Below are 21,643 nucleotides of genomic sequence, written 5' to 3' on the forward strand. Positions count from 1 at the left end.
CATCACCTGCTCCACCTGCTGCTTCATTAGTCAAATGGCTTCAGCTGGAGCACAAGCGGAGTTACGGCGTTTAATCCCCAAGAAAAACAGCACGTCGCTCGTTTGGGACTATTTCGGCTCTGAGGCCGCAGACGTGCAGCAGAAACAGGTTCTGTGCAAAACCTGTGGCGCTGAAGCTGAAAGTGTGAAAATGATGCTCAGGCCCGAAGAAGCGAACAGACAATTCCAGCATGTTTTACCAGCGTCACTCCGGATGATAAGAGCAGCCGAAGACACCGGGAGACAACGACTGCCAGAACACACTACACTGCCGAGGACATGCTGACTGTTAACACGGTCACCGAAGACGGATTTAAAAACCTCCGCCACTCGCTGGACACAAGATCTGTGATTCCCTATGGGCAGAGATAAGCTCGAACTTTTCTGGTGTAGACAGCTTCACTAGTTAAAACAGAAGCGTATATTTTCAGTCTGAAAGATGACACTAAAATGTAGCTGGTGTGTGTGTTTTTTGAGAATATAAATATGTTTTCTCTCTCCTGTTGTAGGTGCTTTGGGGTTTCCCATGCGTGGTATGAACAGCAGCGCAGCGCCTCAATTAAGTCGAAGTGGTCTGAACCTCAACTCACCTGGGTACAACACACAGACACACAGACACACACAGACACACACAGACACACACAGACACACACAGACACACACAGACACACACAGACACACAGACACACAGACACACAGACACACAGACACACAGACACACACACAGACACACAGACACACAGACACACAGACACACACACCCACACACCCACACACCCACACACCCACACACACACACACACACAGAAGAGCCTGGGCTTCAGGCATAGCTTAAATACTTATGACTAACTTACTCTTGCTTTTAACATCTCCTTTGTTGTACTTTTCTTTCAATTTCATGTTACATTCCACTTTATCAAGTTTATTCTATTTTATGACACTACACATTTTCTGATTGTATACATACATGTACTAAGAAGTACACTTATTTATCCAGGTTGTTATATATTTAACATCTGTTGTGTGTTTTGTCACTTGAAGGATGTGTAATTGTAAATAAATGAAGATCCCTGAATGTTTTTGAAAACTGACTTCTGAAGTGTTTGTGGGGATGAATGCTTGATGACTTTAATCTGGTAAATTTCTGGTCAACATCAGTACCATACACTGGGAAGAAACAAGAAAGGAGCTGATAGAATGACTTCCTGTGAATCAGCTGATCGCAGGTCATAGAATGACGGTCAATGTTTTACTTTTATGTTGAAGGATTTTTTTTTTTTTTACAGGAAATGCAGCGACTCACAGGCTCTAGCTTGAAAAGAGGAAACGAAAAATTAATGGGCCGAGATGTCTGTCTTCATTTACGTCCGCATAAACGACTTAAAAGCGCCGTCTTTGACCCACTTACTCTAAGTTGCTGATTCAAACAACTACTCTGTGAAGATGAGCGGAAGAGGAAAAGGAGGCAAAGGACTCGGTAAAGGAGGCGCCAAGCGTCACCGTAAAGTTCTCCGTGACAACATCCAGGGAATCACCAAGCCCGCCATCCGCCGCCTGGCTCGCCGTGGTGGCGTCAAGCGTATATCTGGCCTGATCTACGAGGAGACCCGCGGTGTGCTCAAGGTCTTCCTGGAGAATGTCATTCGTGATGCCGTCACCTACACCGAACACGCTAAGAGGAAGACGGTGACTGCTATGGATGTGGTCTACGCTCTCAAGAGGCAGGGCCGCACTCTGTACGGCTTCGGCGGTTAAACCAGACCTGAACTTACAACAACACAACGGCTCTTTTCAGAGCCACACAAATCACACAGAGAGCCAATTTCACACCAACATGTTGCTGTAACTTTGGTATATGTCACTTTATTAGGTTTAATTTCAAAAAGGCTTTTAACGTTCAGTTTATACTTTGGCAAGAGCCAGATATGATGTCGTTAAGTCTTAGTTATGGTTAGTTATGGTTAGAAGAACTAACTTTTTCAAGTAAGTACTATTACTACTAGTACTTACTAATGTGAATTTGGGAAATTATTTTATTACCAAAATAAAGTATATATGGATGAATTACTAATGTACAAAATGTACATCATATCAAATGTTCATGGCTTCTTGTGTGCAGGTTATCAGGTATCAAAGCTGGTTTAAAGGAAAAACAACTGATGTGTGGCTGTTTTATATTATACATATGTATAATCAAGCGTCAACAGCTTTGCTGCAAATTAACTGACTTGATAGTAGCTGATAGTATTATGTTATATTGTGTTGAAGGACAAACGCTGCACATGGGTTTATGTTGTGTAGTTTTCTTATAGAAAAGCAGCTCTTAGTAGAAAAGTATGTGGCTCTTAAAAGAGCCGTTGTTTTCACTTTACTCTGACGACTTTAAGCCCTCTCTCCGCGGATACGGCGAGCCAGCTGGATGTCCTTGGGCATGATGGTGACTCTCTTAGCGTGGATAGCGCACAGGTTGGTATCCTCAAAAAGACCAACCAGGTAAGCCTCGCTAGCCTCCTGCAGAGCCATGACAGCTGAGCTCTGGAAGCGCAGGTCGGTCTTGAAGTCCTGAGCGATCTCCCTCACCAGGCGCTGGAAGGGCAGTTTGCGGATCAACAGCTCGGTGGATTTCTGGTAGCGACGGATCTCCCTCAAAGCCACGGTGCCGGGCCTGTAACGGTGGGGCTTCTTCACTCCGCCGGTAGCTGGGGCGCTTTTGCGAGCAGCTTTTGTGGCCAGCTGCTTCCTGGGGGCTTTGCCACCGGTGGATTTACGAGCGGTCTGCTTAGTTCTTGCCATCGTTGTTGATAGTTCGTTTTTCTAATGATGAACATGCTGACAGTGGCCGCTGGTGTCTGTTTTATAGTCAGCACCGGAGCGCCGACAAAGCTGATTGGTCCCATGTATACATGTGATGTAACCGGTCATTCATCGGGCAAAAATTTGAAAATTCAAACTGAGGTGCTGTCTGGACCGTTAGTCAGTGAACAGATTCTTTCTGGAAACTGCTGCCAAAAGTGAGGGACAGACCGTAAAGCGGTTTTAATGTTAGCTGACATTGTATTGTTATACATTCTCAGAGTTGACGTGAAGTATTTATTATATGCATAATTAAAAGATATAAATGCTTTACGCTTGACTACATTTATATTTTCATTCCTTTACAGTACGTAAGGTTCGATATCAGTAATTTTAATCTAAATTAATTGGCTCAGGTGTCTATCCACTAAACCTCTATATTGTATTTAAATAATTGGTCGCAGCTTAACTTTCGGCAGCGGCAACAAACGCATCAACATTAATAACCTAAAACGTACATATGATAGTGACAGCCAGATTGTTGGAAATTTGCCTTTTCAGATTAAGTGTGTGGCTCTTAAAAGAGCCGTTGTTTTGTTGGAGCAGCAGAGCTGTTTACTTGGAGCTGGTGTACTTGGTCACAGCCTTGGTTCCCTCAGACACGGCGTGCTTGGCCAGCTCACCTGGCAGCAGCAGACGCACGGCGGTCTGAATCTCCCTGGAGGTGATGGTGGAGCGTTTGTTGTAGTGAGCCAGGCGGGAGGCCTCACCGGCGATGCGCTCAAAGATGTCGCTAACGAAGGAGTTCATGATACTCATGGCCTTTGAAGAGATACCGGTATCAGGGTGGACCTGCTTCAGGACCTTGTACACGTAGATGGCGTAGCTCTCCCTCCTGGTCTTTCTCTTCTTCTTGCCGCCCTTGCCGGCGGTCTTGGTCACTGCTTTCTTGGAGCCCTTCTTGGGCGCGGACTTTGCGGGTTCAGGCATCCTCACAGACTGACTATGGTCAAGTAAGTATGAGGAGAGAGCGCTGCGCCCGGTGTTCTTCAACACACGAGATGCAAATGCGACTGTGCTGTTCCCGCTCTGCGATTGGTTTATTGAAAATACGTCACACTGCATTCTCAAAGTGTCATGGCTGCAGATAGACGCGAGCCTGTTCGGCTGGTGGCAGTACAGGGAGATGTGATTTAACATCAGTGTGTCGATACAGGAAAGACACGATATGTTTATTACGCATCGATTAGAAGTAAAACGCTGTTGAAACACACGTACTTGTTTGGTTTCAGTAATGTCACAGTGACCTTTACCCCGTCAGCCAGGCACTATGACCGTTCGGTATTGCTGTACTGTCAGCGTCATTCATTTTAAGTTCATTCCTTTATTGATCCCTCAAACTAGTTGAAATTTATCTGCATTTCATACACACCAAATGAACGAAACACACACGGGGGGGGGGGGGGCGTCTAGCAAGGCGCCCAGGGAGCTAGAGTGGATCAGTGCCTTGCTCAGGGGTATTTTCATATAATCCTTAATCGAAACCATGTTGGTTTATTGTCCAGTGTGTAACAAGAAATGCTAAACCAGGACTGAAGTACATTGCGTGGTTTTTACACCAGAGAGCAATGAGTTTAAGTTGCGTTTTGTATTTGAAAAGAAATGGCATAGACCGTTGTCAACTTAAGATTAATTGAAAAGCACTTTTTTCCCCACAGTAGGTGCAGAACTTTGGTTTACTCAGGATGTCATTAACAGAATTAAAGAGTGAATTCAAAGACGGAGGTACCCACACAGATTGAGCACCACGAACCTTCTGCGGCCTTGATAACCTAAATGTGTCTGTACAATAAACAGCTGAGCCGTCGTACACATATTCGGTTTTTACAGTCTTGCACCATCAAAGTGTTACTGTACTTTATTATTAACAAAAGAGTAAACTCTTTATTAAATTGACTTTAAAAAAAAAACTTTGTCGGAGAAGACAATTATGATACGTTCAAGGATTACACTCTTCAGGTGATTTGTGTGGCTCTGAAAAGAGCCGTTGTGTTGTTGTAAGTTCAGGTCTGGTTTAACCGCCGAAGCCGTACAGAGTGCGGCCCTGCCTCTTGAGAGCGTAGACCACATCCATAGCAGTCACCGTCTTCCTCTTAGCGTGCTCGGTGTAGGTGACGGCATCACGAATGACATTCTCCAGGAAGACCTTGAGCACACCGCGGGTCTCCTCGTAGATCAGGCCAGATATACGCTTGACGCCACCACGGCGAGCCAGACGGCGGATGGCGGGCTTGGTGATTCCCTGGATGTTGTCACGGAGAACTTTACGGTGACGCTTGGCGCCTCCTTTACCGAGTCCTTTGCCTCCTTTTCCTCTTCCACTCATCTTGTCAAACTTCCTGTTGTTTCGAACAACTGATGTCGGTCAAGTGAACGTCTGGTTTTCAATCATTTACGCGGACGTAAATGAAGACAGACAGCTCGACCTCGGCCCGCCAATTTTCCTTTTCCTGAGCCGCTGCGTTTCCGATTAATGAAATGAATGTCAAATGAAACTTAGAGTAAAGCATTGACCCTGTCATTTCTACTGAACTCCTGAAATATCTGCGTCTTTTTTTTTTATTATTTGGCGCAACACGAGTTTCTTTTCTTAATCTTTTTATGCTTAAAACCCTTTGAACTATGTTGCTGCTGAAATGTTGACAGTAAGAGAGGATTCACCAGTGAGATGAGCATAAGGCCACACATTTTTCAGCCTGTCAAAATCAAAAATCCTTGCACCCAATCAGCGCCTTTCATCGTTGTAACACTTCACAAGCGTTGTTTCTGCAGCCAATTTATGTTGTTTAACATACAGTGATCCTTATTTTGGTTTGGTAAAAAATTACATTCCTTTAATTACAGAATATAATGTTTAGAATAATCACAATTACATAGTAAACTTGTTAACTGGTATTTTAGTCTAGATTGTTATGGACCACATTACTGATAAAACCTGTGTGTGTGAGTATTATTGCGTGTGTTCAGACTTAAATACAGTTAGGAATCAGCTCCTCAGGAAACAGTGGGTGGCTCTTAAAAGAGCCGTTGAGGTTGTTGTCTGTTATTGACTTTACTTGCCCTTAACAGCCTTCTCGGTTTTCTTGGGCAGGAGAACGGCCTGGATGTTAGGCAACACGCCGCCCTGGGCGATGGTTACTCCACCGAGCAGCTTATTCAGCTCCTCGTCATTGCGAACAGCCAGCTGAAGGTGACGGGGGATGATCCTAGTTTTCTTATTATCGCGAGCAGCGTTTCCAGCCAACTCCAGGATCTCAGCGGTCAGGTATTCCAACACCGCCGCCAAATAGACAGGGGCGCCGGCACCAACCCGTTGAGCATAGTTACCTTTCCTGAGCAGCCTATGCACACGACCAACAGGAAACTGAAGCCCAGCACGAGATGAGCGGGTCTTCGCCTTGGCCCTGACTTTTCCTCCACCAGTCTTTCCACGTCCGGACATTGTTAAAAGCTTCAATTTCGTTAAATTGAGTACGTTGGTCATGTCGAATCCATGCTTATATTACCACCAGCGACTTCCATCTTATCACTCATTGGTCAGATGGAATTCTAGCGTGATCGTCCAATAAGAAATGAGTACGTAAAGCGATTACGTGGCTTCCGCTCCGCAGTTTGTGATCATTACAAAATAAGACATGACAGAAATGTTAAAACTGAAGTATCCAAGTAGGAAAGGTTTTAAAACATAGAAATAGAAACATTTACCAATCCAGATGAAAATGTAGAACAAACTCGTAAGGTAAAACATGCAAGATTCAATACTATTTATATTGAAATCATTTTTATTAACAAGAAATTCAAAATCGGTGTAGTACTCAGTATGTTTTACCTCGACAAAAGTAGTGTTACCACAGTGCAAACATATTTTGTTGCAATTAAAGTTCTGCATTCAAAATTTCACTGCAGTAAAATTACAAACATATTAGCACGAAAATACTAATTACACTAGCAGTACAAATGACCCACATAACTGATTTTTATCTCACTGAGTAAGTTTTCCTATAGTTCCTTAGCACACACAGAAGGAAAATCTTCTGTGTGTGCTACTTCTTCCTTTGGAAAAAGTAATTTCAAAGACTCAGCTACCCACGCATAAATTAGCTTAGACCAACACAAAATAAAACTGATCTTCGGGTCTTTCATATATTGATGACAATATTAAGTAAATTACTTAAAAAAATAAGTTTGGGGTGGGGGTGCAGCCCATCTATGCTCTGAAAACCGCTTTTAAACACTTTCCATACAAAAAGTAAGTCTATTAATGCCCCTTGAAATGATGCTGATTTACCATTTTACAATTTCAAATCAAAGTTGATTTAATGTGACATTTTGACACAGATCAGACAGTAGAGTGTTGGGGCCCAGAAGTCGGACAGTAAAGTAGAGCAGATGATGGGAACTCAGAGGTCAGAGGCGAAAGGTATCCCAGCATCCTCGCTGATTGGCGAAGAGATGTCGGCCATCTTGGATTGTAGCGGGGAAGAAAGATTGATGTGGTGAGGTCCTTTTTTCTTCGTTTAATTCATTTTCTCAGCCATTACCAACCATACCCCAATTAAAGTAAAACACCAGTCGTGTGGTGGTCTCCACGGAATTAGGCTGCGAAGGGAAGTGTTAAAATACGACTTCAAATGCAGCGGTGCGGCTTCGTTTCTTTTTGTTGTTGTTTTGGGGAACTGACCGACGGAGGCGCAGCAGGCCCAAATACGAACAAAAACACACCTGTCCTCCGGTCTCCTCTCTGCTCGATAGCCTGTCTGCATAACCGCATATAAACACATTTTATCGGCTTGCCAGACAGTGTTACAACCGCTTACAACTACCCTTATAGCGTCCTTCTTCCGTTGTTCTTAGCCAACTAGCTCGCTCGTTAGTGAGCGTTAGCTCTCATGCTAACGTCCCCATGTATTCCTATGAAGGTAGCTATTAGCTTCCGTCCGCTTTTTAGCTAGCGGTAACTAGCTAACATTCTGCAGCTAACAAGGTAACGCCAGCAAATAGCTGATATTTGTTTGGGGCTGATAAAAACAACACAAAGCAGGTGAGGTCGGTGTATTTGTGCTGTGAAGAAACGAGCAGGTAGGGTTGTGTTAGAATTAACGTTAGTCTAATACCTTGCATTAGCTGACAGCTAACTATAATTAGCCTTTTGCTACAGCTCTGTATCTTTAACAAAGCTTTGAAACAAGAACATTGAAGCTTTCTCGTCACCGGGTTGGCATTTACAGCGGGAGGAGGGCATTAACAACATGACAGATAATGCTTGGCAAGAAATAATGCACACGTTATAACGTTACAACTGTGTTAGCTCGATTAGCCGTTGTTTATTGGGTCTCGCTGCTGCTGTTGGGATCGTGGATGTTCGGCTAACCTACTTCAGGAAACAAAACTAATCCGGAGATATCACTGTCCATACAAGGTTGTGGATCTTTACATCTACACCACCTAATGTTATGCAGGGATGACAGGTAAACTACTTCAGCCAGCTTTTCACCAGGTTTAAAACTCTATGATTCAGTTCCGATTGTCCTGTAAATTTAAGATATTTTGCTTTAATTAATAATGTAATTAGTCAGTTTTCTGTTGACTTAATTTGTGATTAAACCGCATAGTTTTAACTGCTGTGTCTTGGTTACATCATGATGATAGACCCTTGAATTACGACTTAATTAGAGCAGGTGCCGCTGTGTGTGTTACACAACTCAGAGTATCAGCTGTGATATATTCTGAAATCTAAAGAGCTTTTAGGAAGGCTAAAACATTCTAATGTAAATGTGTATGTGACGTGCCTGTGCAATGATGCAAAGAACCCGTGGTTCCACTTCTATACAAACACAGTGGCAGCAAAACTTCATATTTAAGAGGCTGTAAATTAGGGCCGACCGATTTATGATTTTCTGATCGAAACTGCGATTTCAGACAACGCGAACATGTGATTGGCAAAGCTGCGGGTTTTTGCAGTGCTCCTGACTGACCCAGGATCTGCTGTGTCCACTATTTTCCACATACCTGCCGTCTCCCTACCTGCCGAGCTCACCGATCAGAAGCGGCGTGCTGCTCGTGCACAGGTCAGGCTAACGCAGTCAGTATCACCTGCTCCACCTGCTGCTTCATTAGTCAGATGGCTTCAGCTGGAGCACAAGCGGAGCTACGGCGTTTAATCCCCAGTAAAAACAGCACGTCGCTTATTTGGGACTATTTCGGCTCTGAGGCCGCAGACGTGCAGCAGAAACAGGTTCTGTGCAAAACCTGTGGCGCTGAAGCTGAAAGTGTGAAAATGATGCTCAGGCCCGAAGAAGCGAACATTCCCGCATGTTTTACCAGCGTCACTCCGGATGATAAGAGCAGCCGAAGACACCGGGAGACAACGACTGCCAGAGCACACTACACTGCCGAGGACATGCTGACTGTTAACACGGTCACCGAAGACGGATTTAAAAACCTCCGCCACACGCTGGACACAAGATCTCTGCGTGCAGACAGCAGACTTTCCCACTGACCACAGTGGAGAGAATATTGCCCTGAGATATTTCACTTTTTTTTTCATTTGTAATAACTTTATAGAGCGTAGCTGTATGTTTCTTCTTAACACATTTGAAATCAGTTCTTTACTTTTCATTCTTGCATTAGAGTAATGGCATTTAATGTTTTAATGTATGATGTAGTTTTCTGTCATGTTTATAAATGTTACTGTACATTGTGAATATTGCACTGAAGCTTGATTTGAAAAAAATGAATCAAATTGTCTTAGATCTTTTCCTAAAATCATTCAGCCTTACTGTAAATAGTATATTGTTCAATTTTTACATTAAAAATGTCTGCTTTCTCAGGTGACACGCGGCATGTTTGGTGCTAATCGGAAGAAGTTTATGGAGGGGGGGGTGGAGAGTGACTATGCGGACGACTCCAGCCTCTACTATGGCCAACAGTCCATGTTCCCTCCTCACCGCGCTGACAAAGATGTAATTTCCTTCTAAATTTGTCTAAATCAAACTTCATTATATACCTTATACTGTATATGTCTTGTATTTCCACATATAACCTATTTTATTCTATTTTCATGAAGTCAAATGATAGAACATAATATTGTCAGTTGCTGCTGTTGATATGTGGTTTGATCATATGTGACTGTAGAAGAACACAGTGAACTGATGAGCTGCAAATTAAGCAATCTGTTTGTGTGTCCTCTGTTTTTTAGATGCTGGTGTCTTCCTCTGCTTCCTCATCGGGTCAACTGTCACAGCTCGGAGCCAGCTTATATGGCCCACAGAGTAAGATGAACACATTCACTTACCTGTTTCTAATAGATTTGAGTGATTCTATTTAAATGCTGAAAAATATATTGATGTTTGACTTTGAAGCTGCACTCTGAACAGAGCTCACAGCCCAACACACCCTCACCTTCTTGTACACAGATGCGGAAAAAGAGAAGCTTCAGGTTTCAGTTTCACGTGGAGGAGATATGAGCTCGAACTTTTCTGGTGTAGACAGCTTCATTAGATAAAACAGAAGCGTATCTTTTCAGTCACACAAACGTCTGAAAGATGACACTAAAATGTAGCTGAAGTGTGTTTTTTGAGAATATAAACATGTTTTCTCTCTCCTGCTGTAGGTGCTTTGGGGTTTCCCATGCGTGGTATGAACAGCAGCGCAGCGCCTCAATTAAGTCGAAGTGGTCTGAACCAGTCTGCCAGCCAGCTCTCCAGCCATGCCAGTACACCCAACACTGGCACAATGCACACGCCTCCCTCACCGAGCAGGTACAACACACACCCACATGTATGCCTATTTGCTGAGGATGAATCCTGCTCTGTATTTTGGGAACCTTAAAACTTCTATTTTAGTCTAAATTAATTTAAATACATTAAAATATACTTACATTTTAGATATAAAGAAAACTCTTTGTCCACTAAATTTTAAGTTTTTTTTATTTCAGTAGCTTGTTGTCACAAGCAAATCAAAGCATTTAATAAAGACACAAATCGTCATGAGAAAAGGAGATCAAATAAGATTGATAAATTTATCTGTTATTTATCTCCTTAGTCTGATCTGAATCCTGAGTTATACACAAATCCTGAATAACACGTCCCCCCCAGCACCCGCTTTTCAGTCTGAACACTCAGTCAGACATGTATCACGTAACCTCAGTATCCCTGTTCCAGCTGCTCATGTTTTCTCTCTGCAAACTTCAACCTGTGCCTGGAACCACAAACCACCACCTGCAGCTTTAACCTTAAATGGTTCTTTCTGTGTTTGTGCTTGTGCCTCTCTCTGCAGGGGTATCCTGCCAATGAGCAGCCGGAGCGTGCTGAACCACAGCCAGCAGGTTGGGGGTCCCACGGGTCAGGCGGGAGGGATGGGAGGAGGGGGAGAGAGGGGAGGTGGCGGAGGAGGAGGGAGGAGCGGCAGCATGGGGAGTCCCAGCCGGTCGTCACCAAGCATCATCGGCATGCCCAAACAGCAGCAAGCACGACAGCCTTTCACTATCAACAGGTAACACACACTCGCTTTGTTCTCTAGACTTTAGACTACACACTGATTAGTCTGTCAGCAGAGGTAAAAACATCACTGTATATTTCATCAGTTGACTAATCTGATGTCTGTGTGTTTGTGTTGTCAGTATGTCAGGGTTTGGGGTGAACAGGAATCCAGGCTTCAATTTGAACAACTCGCTATCCAACAACATCTTCAATGGCACAGGTAAAGAATTTGTCCTTAATATAATATTTTTCATTCAGATTTTGTTTGGCCTCCTTTTTTTTTTTTTTTTTTTAATTAATTTGAATTAATTTTTTAACTACAGACGGCAGTGAGAATGTGACGGGGCTGGACCTGTCAGATTTCCCGGCGTTAGCAGACAGGAGTCGGAGGGACGGAGGCTCGAATCCCACCCCACTGCTTAACCCGCTGGCCGGTCGGGCTCCTTATGGTAAGAACAACAAGTGTGTTTGCATTAAACTATCATAAAAGGCCATAAATCTTCTTTAATTCCAGTCATTATTCATCATTATCCAGGTTTAGTTGGTTAATAAAGAAAACTGCCAGATCAGTTGATACCAAAAATAATGTTTCTGAACTAAAGCTCTTAAATTTCTCACCATGAATCCTGATGTGTGTTTGTTTATTCGTGTTCCAGTTGGCATGGTAACCAAGCCGTCCAGTGAGCAGTCGCAAGACTTCTCCATCCATAACGAAGATTTCCCAGCTCTTCCTGGGCCAAACTACCAAACAAAAGACCCCACCAGCACCAACGAAGACAGCAAAACGGTTAGATTTACTTTTTTTCTGTCTTTTTTTTTTTTTGTCTTTCCCCATCCATTTCCTTTTAGTATCTTTGTTGTACTGTTTATTTTTCACTGTCCTCTTCTTTTTTCCTTTCCCAACTCACCCCCTTTGTTGTGGGACTGATTTTTCCCTCCATGTTTTCATCCAATCAGAATCTGAACTCATCAGGAAAGCCCACCTCTAACTCAGATGGTCCAAAGTTCCCCGGCGATAAGAGCTCTGCGCCCAGCAACAACAACCAGCAGAAGAAAGGGATTCAGGTGCTTCCTGACGGTGAGAAACACTCACACCCTCCAGGCTTTTCTCAGGATATTATGAAACATCCACAGAGTGGGGGAATAAAAAGGGCAGATTTTAGTTCAAACCATCGCCTTGTGTTGTCTTTATGTCCCAGGGCGTGTGACCAACATCCCAGTTGGCATGGTAACGGACCAGTTTGGAATGATCGGCTTGCTGACGTTCATCCGGGCGGCAGAGACAGACCCCGGAATGGTCCACCTGGCACTGGGCTCTGACCTCACCACGCTCGGCCTGAACCTCAATTCACCGGAGTACGACATAAACACGCACACACAGAAGAGCCTGGTCTTCAAACATAGCTTAAATAATTATGACTAACTTACTCTTGCTTTTAAAACACAGCGAGTAGCAAGTAGAGACCATCATCAGCATTCATCCCATCAATACAGGGGAGTGCTAAGGTGTCATTGATGCTGGTGTAAATTTAAAAGCAAATGTCTTTCTCTCTCAGAAATCTCTATCCTAAGTTTGCGTCTCCCTGGGCATCGGCTCCATGTCGACCGCAGGATATAGGTGAGTTCAAACTCCAAACGTCTGATTATTTGAGTTGGTTCTGAATATTAATGGAAGTGATGTTGCCCTTACATTCATCACATGGCCACAAAACTCCAGTGGGATAATCGTGTTTCTGTGTGTATGCTGGACATGTAAAAAGGCAACTGTTTGCTAGTAGTTGGTCAGAACAGCTTTATTAGGCGATGACGTGCGGGTTGTGTGTCTACTCTTCCTCCAGACTTCCACGTTCCCTCAGAGTATTTAACCAACATCCACATAAGGGACAAGGTCTGTAATTTAAAACACCTTTTTTCTTGGTATCAAAATAATTCAGTAATTTTATGCTTTTCATGTCTGCAGATTTGATCTAATGTTAATTACACACATTCCTCTGTAATATATAACAGTCAAACTACTATGTTTCTATTAAAAAAAACTTGAGCTGTTAACAGATTTTTGAATGTCCATCTGTTTCCCTCTCTCCTTCGTCCTGTCATGTTTGCAGTTAGCAGCTATCAAGTTGTCTCGTTATGGTGAAGATCTGCTGTTTTATCTGTACTATATGAATGGAGGAGACCTACTACAACTACTGGCTGCAGTAGAACTGTAAGAACACCACACACACACACACACACACACACACACACAGCTGGTACATTTACGCTTGGAGTACCCAACATGTCAAATAAAATAATTAAACCACTTGCTAAAATTCTTCTTCTTTTATAGACGCACAACATTGTATGACCATTTTTCTCTGTCCATCCTGTTGATTTTGATTAAAAAAAAAAAAAAAAAACTCTCCTCCTTTCATTTCCTTAATTTTAGGCTCTCGATGGTGTTGTCTTCATGTTCTCATCCATCATCCTTTCACCAACTCCTCAAAAACAGATATATACTGACATAAATATAAAGCTTGGCAAATTAAAATGTTTGGAATATACTCTCTCTTTTTTAAAAGTTGGAGTGAACTGTGTTTAATGATTGTCCGTGTGGTTTTCCAGCTTTAACAGGGACTGGCGGTACCATAAAGAGGAGCGGGTTTGGATCACCCGGGCTCCGGGAATGGAGCCCACGCTGAAGACCAACGCCTACGAGAGAGGGACCTACTACTTCTTCGACTGCCTCAACTGGAGGAAGGTGGCCAAGGTGAACACAAACACATATTTACTCTGTACAACCTCTAATATACAACTTTGTGAACATAAGAAGATGGGAGAGTCCAGTGTGATAAATCTGACATACAACCACACAGACTTAAATCTTTCTCCTTGACTCTTTGTTTTCAGGAGTTTCATCTGGAATATGACAAACTAGAAGAGAGACCTCACGTTCCCTCCACCTTCAACTACAATCCTGCCCAGCAGGCCTTCTGATTGGCTCCTCGCTCCTCCTGCCTGCCTGCCATTGGCCCTCCTGGATCACCAGTCATCACCCCTCTAGGTTTTTCCCACCTCCACACACTCAAAGTGAATCTGGCTGTTAAGGATCTGGGACATGAGAGGACGTCCTGGCTCCTGCCCTCTTATACGCCTTTCTGAATAGACTTTATAATTTTAACTTTTCTGTTTTTGTTTTGTTTTTTTTGTTTTTTGTTTTTTGTTTTTTTTGTTCTTTACCTCATTTTCTTTTTTTATTTTCGTTCCCACCCTTACTCCATGGGTTTGGTTCAGTTGGTCTGTTATGTGGAGCACAGACTTAATGTCAACAGACAGCACAGTACAACAAACGCAGACACAAGCACTGTAAATAACTGTCCATCTGATCGAGTGATTTATGTTTCTATTCAGTCTTAAAAAATTGACTATTTTTGTCTAGAGAAGATTTTAAGAAGAACCAGATTTTAACACAGAACACAGGATTAAATCACCTGTCAGGATGGATAATTATTTCACACCGTCACACCTCTCTGAATTTGACAGGAACTGAAAATATTTATCATTTTTCTTTATTTTTACCAGATTTCTCCAGCATTACAAATCAGAACACACACACACTCACATCAGCAGACAGTCAGGAGAGGAAATGCAATGTACATTGTAGCACTATTTCATAATAAAAGGAGAAAAAATATCTTTTTTGGTTTGTGTTGGTGTGGGGATGCCTGAAGCAGCAGCGGGTTTAAGTTTAAAGGCTCAGCTTTTTGGTTTTTAACCCTATTAGGTGAAGTTAGTGGCCAGAAACACCAGCACATTGACCAGACAAATAAAAGCCCAGAAAAGTCACTGAGTGGGCAGAGTTTGGCATTTTTCACCTAGCTTATGTAAGCTATATAAATAATACAGGAAAAAGCTGGTGTTATATACATCATATTATATTATTTATATGTTCTTATTGCCAGCAAATCCCATAAAAAGACCAAAACCAACCTGGTTTTGAAAATAGTCTAAAATGTTGTTACAGTTTCCTAAAACCCAAAATGACAACATCAGATGTTTTGTGCAAGCAACAGTCCAAAATCCAAAGATACTCAGTTTACTGTGATATAATCTAAGAAAAGCAGCAAATCCTGACTTTGTTGAAACATGAACAATGAATGCCAAAATAATTGATTTTAAGTCGGGGTCTGCGCGTGGAGTTTGTTGACAAGAAAAAAAAATAAAGAATATTACCAGGCTTCTTTTTAAAACCAAATTTTATTAAATGACAACAAAACAATAGATGGTAACAGAAAGACAAATTGGATTTTTCCCCACACTTTGCCAAAGCTCAGTGGATAAAAGTAAACTAAAATTGGAAATGTCTCTACATCGTTCACACTGACAAAGCTTTTTGTTTTCATCCATTGTTTTTTTTTTACATTTTTCTGTTATTTTATTCTTGTTCTCAGTCACTGCAGCTCCCCATTTCTTCACTTTTAATATTCCTTTTTTTTAATCTTCTACTTTTCTATCACCTCCCACATTTATTGTCTGTTTTCTGCCTGGCAACCAATCAGACTGTTGGAGTAACCTCTACCCAGACTGTTAAAGGAAAAGTTAGATGTTTTGTGAAATATGTTTATTTGCTTTCTTGCTCAGAGTTAGATGAGAAGATAGAAAACACTTGCATGTCAGTAAATATGAAGTTATAGCTAACAGTCAAAAAGCTTAGCTTAGCATAAAGACGGGGAAACAGGTAGCCAAAGGTAACAACATCCACCTACCAGCATTTCTAGATCTCACTAATTAAAACATGTTTCTTGTTTGTTTAATGAGAACAGAAACCAAAGTGTAAATGTTACCAGTCCCCGTTTGGCAGAGGATTGTGTGACGGACTATTTTTTGGTGGTGAAACTACTGCACCCGACCAAGAAATAGATCGGCAAATAACTCGTAAAACAGCCGACTGTCATTTTTATACTTCCATTTCAAACAAACATGGTGTACAGACACCAGAGTGGTGTCAAGCAAATCAGTAAGAAAGCATTTCAGTTTATTTCTCCAAATGTAAAACCTTTCCTTTAACGTCATTGCCAGTCCACCAAAAGGCAAACCAACCAAAAAGTTCTTTATTTTTAGGTTCTAAGGTTCTACGTTCATGATTTTAATTTCTAGTCATTGTTTTTAAATTTCCTCCAGGAGGCGCCAATGTACAGTTATTTGTGTGTGTGTGCGTGTGTATGAATACACACACGAGGCAGTATTTTTAAGAAAAAGGGGAAAAACAAAAAATTTTTTTCTGAAACGAAGAGATGCTCCTCCTCTACTGGCCGCCAGTAAACAATGCAATACTAGACTTCCCGTTACCACGGAAACCATCATGGAGACAGTTTACATGGGACCACGCCCCACTCTGCCGACAACAACCACCTTCCAGCAACAACATCGCTGTTGTTGTCACAGCAGCAACACTGGTTGCCATGACTACAAGGGCCAGTTTGTTCACACTGCAGCAGGAAAGCCAAGGACACGCCCACAGACCCCCATGTGACCTGTTTGAGAAGATTTGATTGGAGAATGAGGACTGAGGCACTTGGCCATTGGCTGTTTTATTAAATATGGCAGCTAGTGTTTTAATAGGAAAAAGAATAAAATAAATATTCTGGTAATGAAATTGAAAGATGAGTCCGGGTTGTTTGTTTGTTTTGTGTTACTGTGGAAAATGCTGTGCTTTATTTTTCAGGACCGAGAAGTTGCTGAAGATCCTGTGATCCTGTTATTATCACTGATGACTGAAAACCTGCTTGTGTTTACATTGGAGAAGCTGAATCCAGTGAATTTTAAAAAATGACTGAAATGAATTATCACTTTTTTTGTGTCATTTTGAGTCGACACACCAGTGGTTAGTCAGTTTGGTGTTTCTGTCAATCAACTTAAAGGCCTGTATCTGTCTCATTAACACTTGTCACCATCTTTCTGTCAATTTTTCTTCTGTCTCTGCACAGGAAGATGACGTCCCCTGTTTATTATTCCACCTGTAACGTTCTGGTTGGCTCAGTTGTTTCTCCAGCCAGGAAGCAGCCATTAACACCGGGCCTATCCGAGTCTCTGAAAAAAGCTGAGATGTGGACAACAAACTTCACATGAAGATCTGTCTGTTCAAGGTAAAATGTTTCTTCCTCCCTAAAAATAAATAAGGAGATTTAAACATCAGTTTATTGTTCAACTTCATGCTCACTGTTAGAAAACATAATTGGTGAAAAGGGGTAAAAATCTCCAGAGCTGTTAACATTTCCACTGCAGTTTCCTCCAACCAACAGTCTGAAAGCCAACAATATTAAATTTACAAGGTATTTTTATTTGTTGTTATTTTGATGAGAGGTTTGAGAAATCAAATTAAGCTGCTTATTAATGAACATTAAACTGTGTTTCTGTAGTTTGTCCACATGGGGGCACTATGTGCCAAGGAAGACCAACAGGCAGGAAGACAGGTAAAGTGAAGATGTTTAATAAAGTTATTATGTTGAACTATGATCCAGAAAAGAAAAAGTCTTTTTATTTTTGCAGCTGCAGCCAGCAAACTTTGTGTATTTTTGTGTGACTGTGTACTAAAACTTTATTTTTGCCATCAACAAATCAGTGTATTGATGTTTTCATTACAGCTGCCTCCAAGCTCCAGCAGATGAAGTGTAACAGAGACGGTAACTTGCAAGACAGGGAGTGGTTTATAACCTTGAGGTAAACACACACACACACGTTCACAATGCTATAAACAAAGACACAAACAAACAAAAAATAACACTCAAACACTCAGAGTCTGTCTGAACAGCGAGCATTAAGGTGAGAGCAATAAAAGACTTAATGTGGTGATAAAAGCAGATTTTACTGCAGCAGTAGAGACACAGTGGAGATTAAAATCGTCTGTTAAATTTAGGAGAGGAAACGATTGTGGAGCTGCAGCATAACAAAAAGGCTGTGAAGTTTAAATCTGGAGCCAACTGAGAAGATGAGGGAGTAAAAGGAAAATGTGGTAAATTGAAAAGTGTGAGGACAGAAGAACCGACATCAACATAATCATTTACTTAGTAAATCAGTTTACATGCTGAGGGTCCATGGAAACTTTATTGCTGATCCTGGTCCCATCACAGTGTTCAGACATTTTCATTATTCCATTTCTCCGTCTCCAGGCTGCAGATCTGAAAAGGCGTGGGATTGTCTTAGAATGTCATTCAGAAAGATCTGGAATAATTTGGAAACAAAATTTAAAGATCTAGTTTAGTTGGTCTTCCACAGTCTGTTGGCTCATATCATTTCCTTCATCACATCTTTTAACATACTTCAGAAAATGGTTTTAAAAAATGTATTCAAATTACAAACAGTGTTCTCAGATAATGTTGCCTGCTTCTCTTCACTCAGCAAACTGTAGTTCTTTGTGTAAATGATGCCTGAACAAACGTTATGTAACTGACTAACAAACTGATCTAAAAAAAGTGTAGCTGTGGGAGTGAGTGGGTGAATATGAGAAATTAAACTTTACTTTGTTTTGGTAATTAGCTCATTGTACTTTCTTACTGAAGCAAACAAAGAACAACATCAAACTCCTCCTTTAAACATCACAGTCACACAACATTAAGTAAACTAAGAACGTTCACAGCTCTGTATAGGCAGTGGAAACATCAGCAGCTAAAATAAACCTGAACTTTCTGGAATTATTTGGTCTGTAAGTTAGAATAATCCTCTCTGTGTTTGTTTGTGACATTTTATTCACTGATTAGTTATTTAAATCGCCTCCAGCCCTTCGTGTGTTGTGTATCTACCCTGTCGCCTCCTTTCTGAGTTAGCCTAGTGTTTCTGTCAGCTCCAACCTGTCTGACCTCTGACCTCTCTCAGAGTGTCTCCGTCCTCAGAGCTTCTGGTCACTGGATGGTTTTAGCTGTTAACCCTACCCCAGGGTTTATGCACTGCTTCCACATGATTGGCTGATTGGATAATTGCGTGAATAAGCAAGTGTACCGATGTCCCTAGAAGTAATCAGTGAATGTATATATAGACGTATTGTCATATTGTTGTAGCTGTTTAAATGATGTGAGAGTTTTTTGTTTTGTGTAACCTGATAATTGTGTCATGTGTCACATTTTACCACAGGATTTACACAGTGAGAAACGCAGCCTGGTGTTTTGTGTTTGGCATCCACTACTGTTGGTCAATGCAAGCAAAATAATGTGTTTACAGTGATATGCTGCCTTAGATGTGGTGCACAGAAAGAATGCAGCATCATTCTGTTGAATTTTTCCATCACAGTGCTTTCAGAGCAGCAGCCATCAGCTCCATAATGAAGGACAGTACCAGGCTGTAATTCACTGTTGATGGTGGGATTTTCAGCCAAATGTTGCCTCTGCAGTGGATCTTTGTACCAGCACTACTTTGTGGTTTTTCAAGACAGCAGGAGCAAATATTGTGCCGCCTAATCGCATCATCTGATTGCTGATTTGAGTCAGACGCTGCCCTTTTCTATCCATTTTTATTTGTTTTATTTCCTGAAAAACCAAATCCCGTCCACAGAGGACACAGGTTGTGGGCACGGTCTGCTTTTCACGTTGTTCCTGTCATTTATTCCACTCTAACTGGAAATTTAGCTCCAATTTCCTCGATTTCATTTGTTCTTATTTGCAGTGTCGGTTTGGGATTTTTACTCAGTGACTGGACCGGTGATATTTCAGTGTGCTGACTTTCAAACTGCTGTTTTTCTAAAGCTGTGCTGTGTGTCTGTTTGCGAGAGCTCTGCAGAGACACGTGGCCGGTGTTCTTCCACGCTGATGTCCGTTATTATTTGTAATCTTTTGATCTGCAGAGATGATAATAATCCTGCCACATGCCTCCCTGATTACCAATGCATAATTCTGAGGCTTTATCCTGGAGCCTTTCAGCACTTCACATTTATGCAACAGGCTGAAGCGGAGAAAAATAATACTGTACATCCAGCCTACATCCAAGAGCTGGTGTTTTTTTTTTTTTTATGATTATTTGACTATTTGCTTAAAAAAAAAAAAAAAGAAAAGAAAAAGATGCTTTCTAGTTTTTTGTGTTTACTCGCCCTCTTTATTTTTCCTGATCAGACATTTTGGGTTGTGTTTCCTATTAGTCTGCCTGAACAGTCAGCCCAGTGATGATTAAAAACACCTTATAAATATATAGTTTGATATTTTTTTTTAAGTCTCAGTAATTTTCTAAAACAGCTGCTCAGGAGCTGGTAGAGACCAAAAACAGAGCTAAAAGAGCGAGATTGTTGGACTGAGGGTCATCAGGTGGACTCAGACGCGTCTCCTGGTGAAGGATCATGTTGATCTGTAACAGCTGGATGTGGAAATAGTGGTCGAACGTTGCCGCATGCAGGTTTAAATAAAGGATGAAAATGTGGACTCTGCTGTTTGCATTCACACAAACTCTTGGACTCGGCTGGGACAGACTCTGAGCAACGGGAAAATCACAACAGATGGATTTTTGTTCGTGTTTGTGCTGTTATGGTCTCTCACTTGTCAACAGGTGCCTTTTTCTACTCTCTCTGGACTCTTCACTGCCGACTGAGAGGGAGAGAGATCAATACATTTCAGTCAGCTCATTGATTGTTTGGTCCCTGGAGGCCATTTTGGACGGCTGGTTGCATCTTTACCAGCGAACAGACTCATCCAACACACACACACACACATGTTGAAATGAAACTCTATTGATCTGTGTAGAGAAACTGTGTCATCACAGCAGCAAGTAATGAAGTACAGTAAAGAAAATAAACTTTATAGATGACAACACAGCACAGAATTTAAAAACACATAATCCAGCAAATAAAACATCTCAATAACTTGTATATATATGATCAAATATACCACGAGCCAATTAACAGAAAGTTTGTCTGCCTTCTGTAATTTTGCCATAGTATTTATAATATGGTGCTTTTAGATTTGGATTCTGTTATAACAGCACTTTAATGATCATGGTATCAGAATCCAACAACCCTTACAGATATTTTGTTCGGATGTCCATATACTTTTGGCAGTGTGGTGCAGCCTGTGGCTATCTGCGATGTTTCTATGGTTTCATCTCCCTCTCTCCCTCTTCCTCGCTGCAGGTTGAGTGATGCTCGGTCGCCCCGGTGGCCTGATGATTCAGTCCAGATTTGTGTTTTGTTTCGCCGGTGGCTGCTTGTTGTTCTCTCACTGTTACATGGATGAGATAAGCCTCTTAGCCGAGGGAGAGCACGTCACTCAGAAACATCCTCTGTGTCTCAGGGCATGGCTTTGCCTTCATACAGGACA

At 41.8% G+C, this 21,643-nt stretch overlaps 5 protein-coding genes across 5 annotated transcripts; 2 read left to right on the top strand and 3 right to left on the bottom strand.

Moving 5' to 3' along the window:
• The first annotated feature begins 7 nt into the window (after window positions 1–7).
• Window positions 8–2,481, top strand: LOC121176458 (histone H4). Its single transcript, XM_041030522.1, has 2 exons — window positions 8–633; window positions 1,326–2,481. Exon 2 carries the CDS (start codon window positions 1,483–1,485, stop codon window positions 1,792–1,794), a length of 312 nt encoding a protein of 103 aa, XP_040886456.1. The 5' UTR covers window positions 8–633; window positions 1,326–1,482; the 3' UTR covers window positions 1,795–2,481.
• A 518-nt stretch (window positions 2,482–2,999) lies between these two features.
• LOC121176457 (histone H2B 1/2-like) lies at window positions 3,000–3,830 on the bottom strand. Its single transcript, XM_041030521.1, has one exon. The coding sequence runs from the start codon at window positions 3,820–3,822 to the stop codon at window positions 3,448–3,450; it is 375 nt and encodes a 124-aa protein (XP_040886455.1). The 5' UTR covers window positions 3,823–3,830; the 3' UTR covers window positions 3,000–3,447.
• A 905-nt stretch (window positions 3,831–4,735) lies between these two features.
• On the bottom strand, window positions 4,736–5,470 carry LOC121176460 (histone H4). The gene has a single exon (XM_041030524.1). It carries the CDS (start codon window positions 5,216–5,218, stop codon window positions 4,907–4,909), a length of 312 nt encoding a protein of 103 aa, XP_040886458.1. The 5' UTR covers window positions 5,219–5,470; the 3' UTR covers window positions 4,736–4,906.
• Window positions 5,471–5,622: 152 nt separating this feature from the next.
• On the bottom strand, window positions 5,623–6,347 carry LOC121176456 (histone H2A-like). The gene has a single exon (XM_041030520.1). The coding sequence runs from the start codon at window positions 6,332–6,334 to the stop codon at window positions 5,945–5,947; it is 390 nt and encodes a 129-aa protein (XP_040886454.1). The 5' UTR covers window positions 6,335–6,347; the 3' UTR covers window positions 5,623–5,944.
• Window positions 6,348–7,335: 988 nt separating this feature from the next.
• On the top strand, window positions 7,336–17,006 carry LOC121176451 (CCR4-NOT transcription complex subunit 2-like). Its single transcript, XM_041030516.1, has 15 exons — window positions 7,336–7,388; window positions 9,723–9,854; window positions 10,091–10,163; window positions 10,505–10,652; window positions 11,170–11,385; window positions 11,513–11,592; window positions 11,696–11,821; window positions 12,029–12,159; window positions 12,330–12,450; window positions 12,572–12,728; window positions 12,929–12,990; window positions 13,211–13,260; window positions 13,478–13,578; window positions 13,977–14,121; window positions 14,262–17,006. The coding sequence occupies exons 2-15, from the start codon at window positions 9,735–9,737 to the stop codon at window positions 14,346–14,348; spliced, it is 1,617 nt and encodes a 538-aa protein (XP_040886450.1). The 5' UTR covers window positions 7,336–7,388; window positions 9,723–9,734; the 3' UTR covers window positions 14,349–17,006.
• Window positions 17,007–21,643: the final 4,637 nt, after the last annotated feature.

This window comes from Toxotes jaculatrix, chromosome 22, assembly GCF_017976425.1.
Source record: "Toxotes jaculatrix isolate fToxJac2 chromosome 22, fToxJac2.pri, whole genome shotgun sequence".
NCBI lineage: Eukaryota > Metazoa > Chordata > Actinopteri > Toxotidae > Toxotes > Toxotes jaculatrix.

Coding starts and splice junctions, on each gene's coding strand:
- LOC121176458 (XM_041030522.1), top strand. CDS start 1,483: ATGAGCGGAAGAGGAAAAGGAGGCAAAGGACTCGGTAAAGGAGGCGCC.
- LOC121176457 (XM_041030521.1), bottom strand. CDS start 3,822: ATGCCTGAACCCGCAAAGTCCGCGCCCAAGAAGGGCTCCAAGAAAGCA.
- LOC121176460 (XM_041030524.1), bottom strand. CDS start 5,218: ATGAGTGGAAGAGGAAAAGGAGGCAAAGGACTCGGTAAAGGAGGCGCC.
- LOC121176456 (XM_041030520.1), bottom strand. CDS start 6,334: ATGTCCGGACGTGGAAAGACTGGTGGAGGAAAAGTCAGGGCCAAGGCG.
- LOC121176451 (XM_041030516.1), top strand. CDS start 9,735: ATGTTTGGTGCTAATCGGAAGAAGTTTATGGAGGGGGGGGTGGAGAGT. Junction 10,653..11,169: donor ACGCCTCCCTCACCGAGCAG/GTACAACACACA, acceptor CTCTCTCTGCAG/GGGTATCCTGCCAATGAGCA. Junction 14,122..14,261: donor ACTGGAGGAAGGTGGCCAAG/GTGAACACAAAC, acceptor CTTTGTTTTCAG/GAGTTTCATCTGGAATATGA.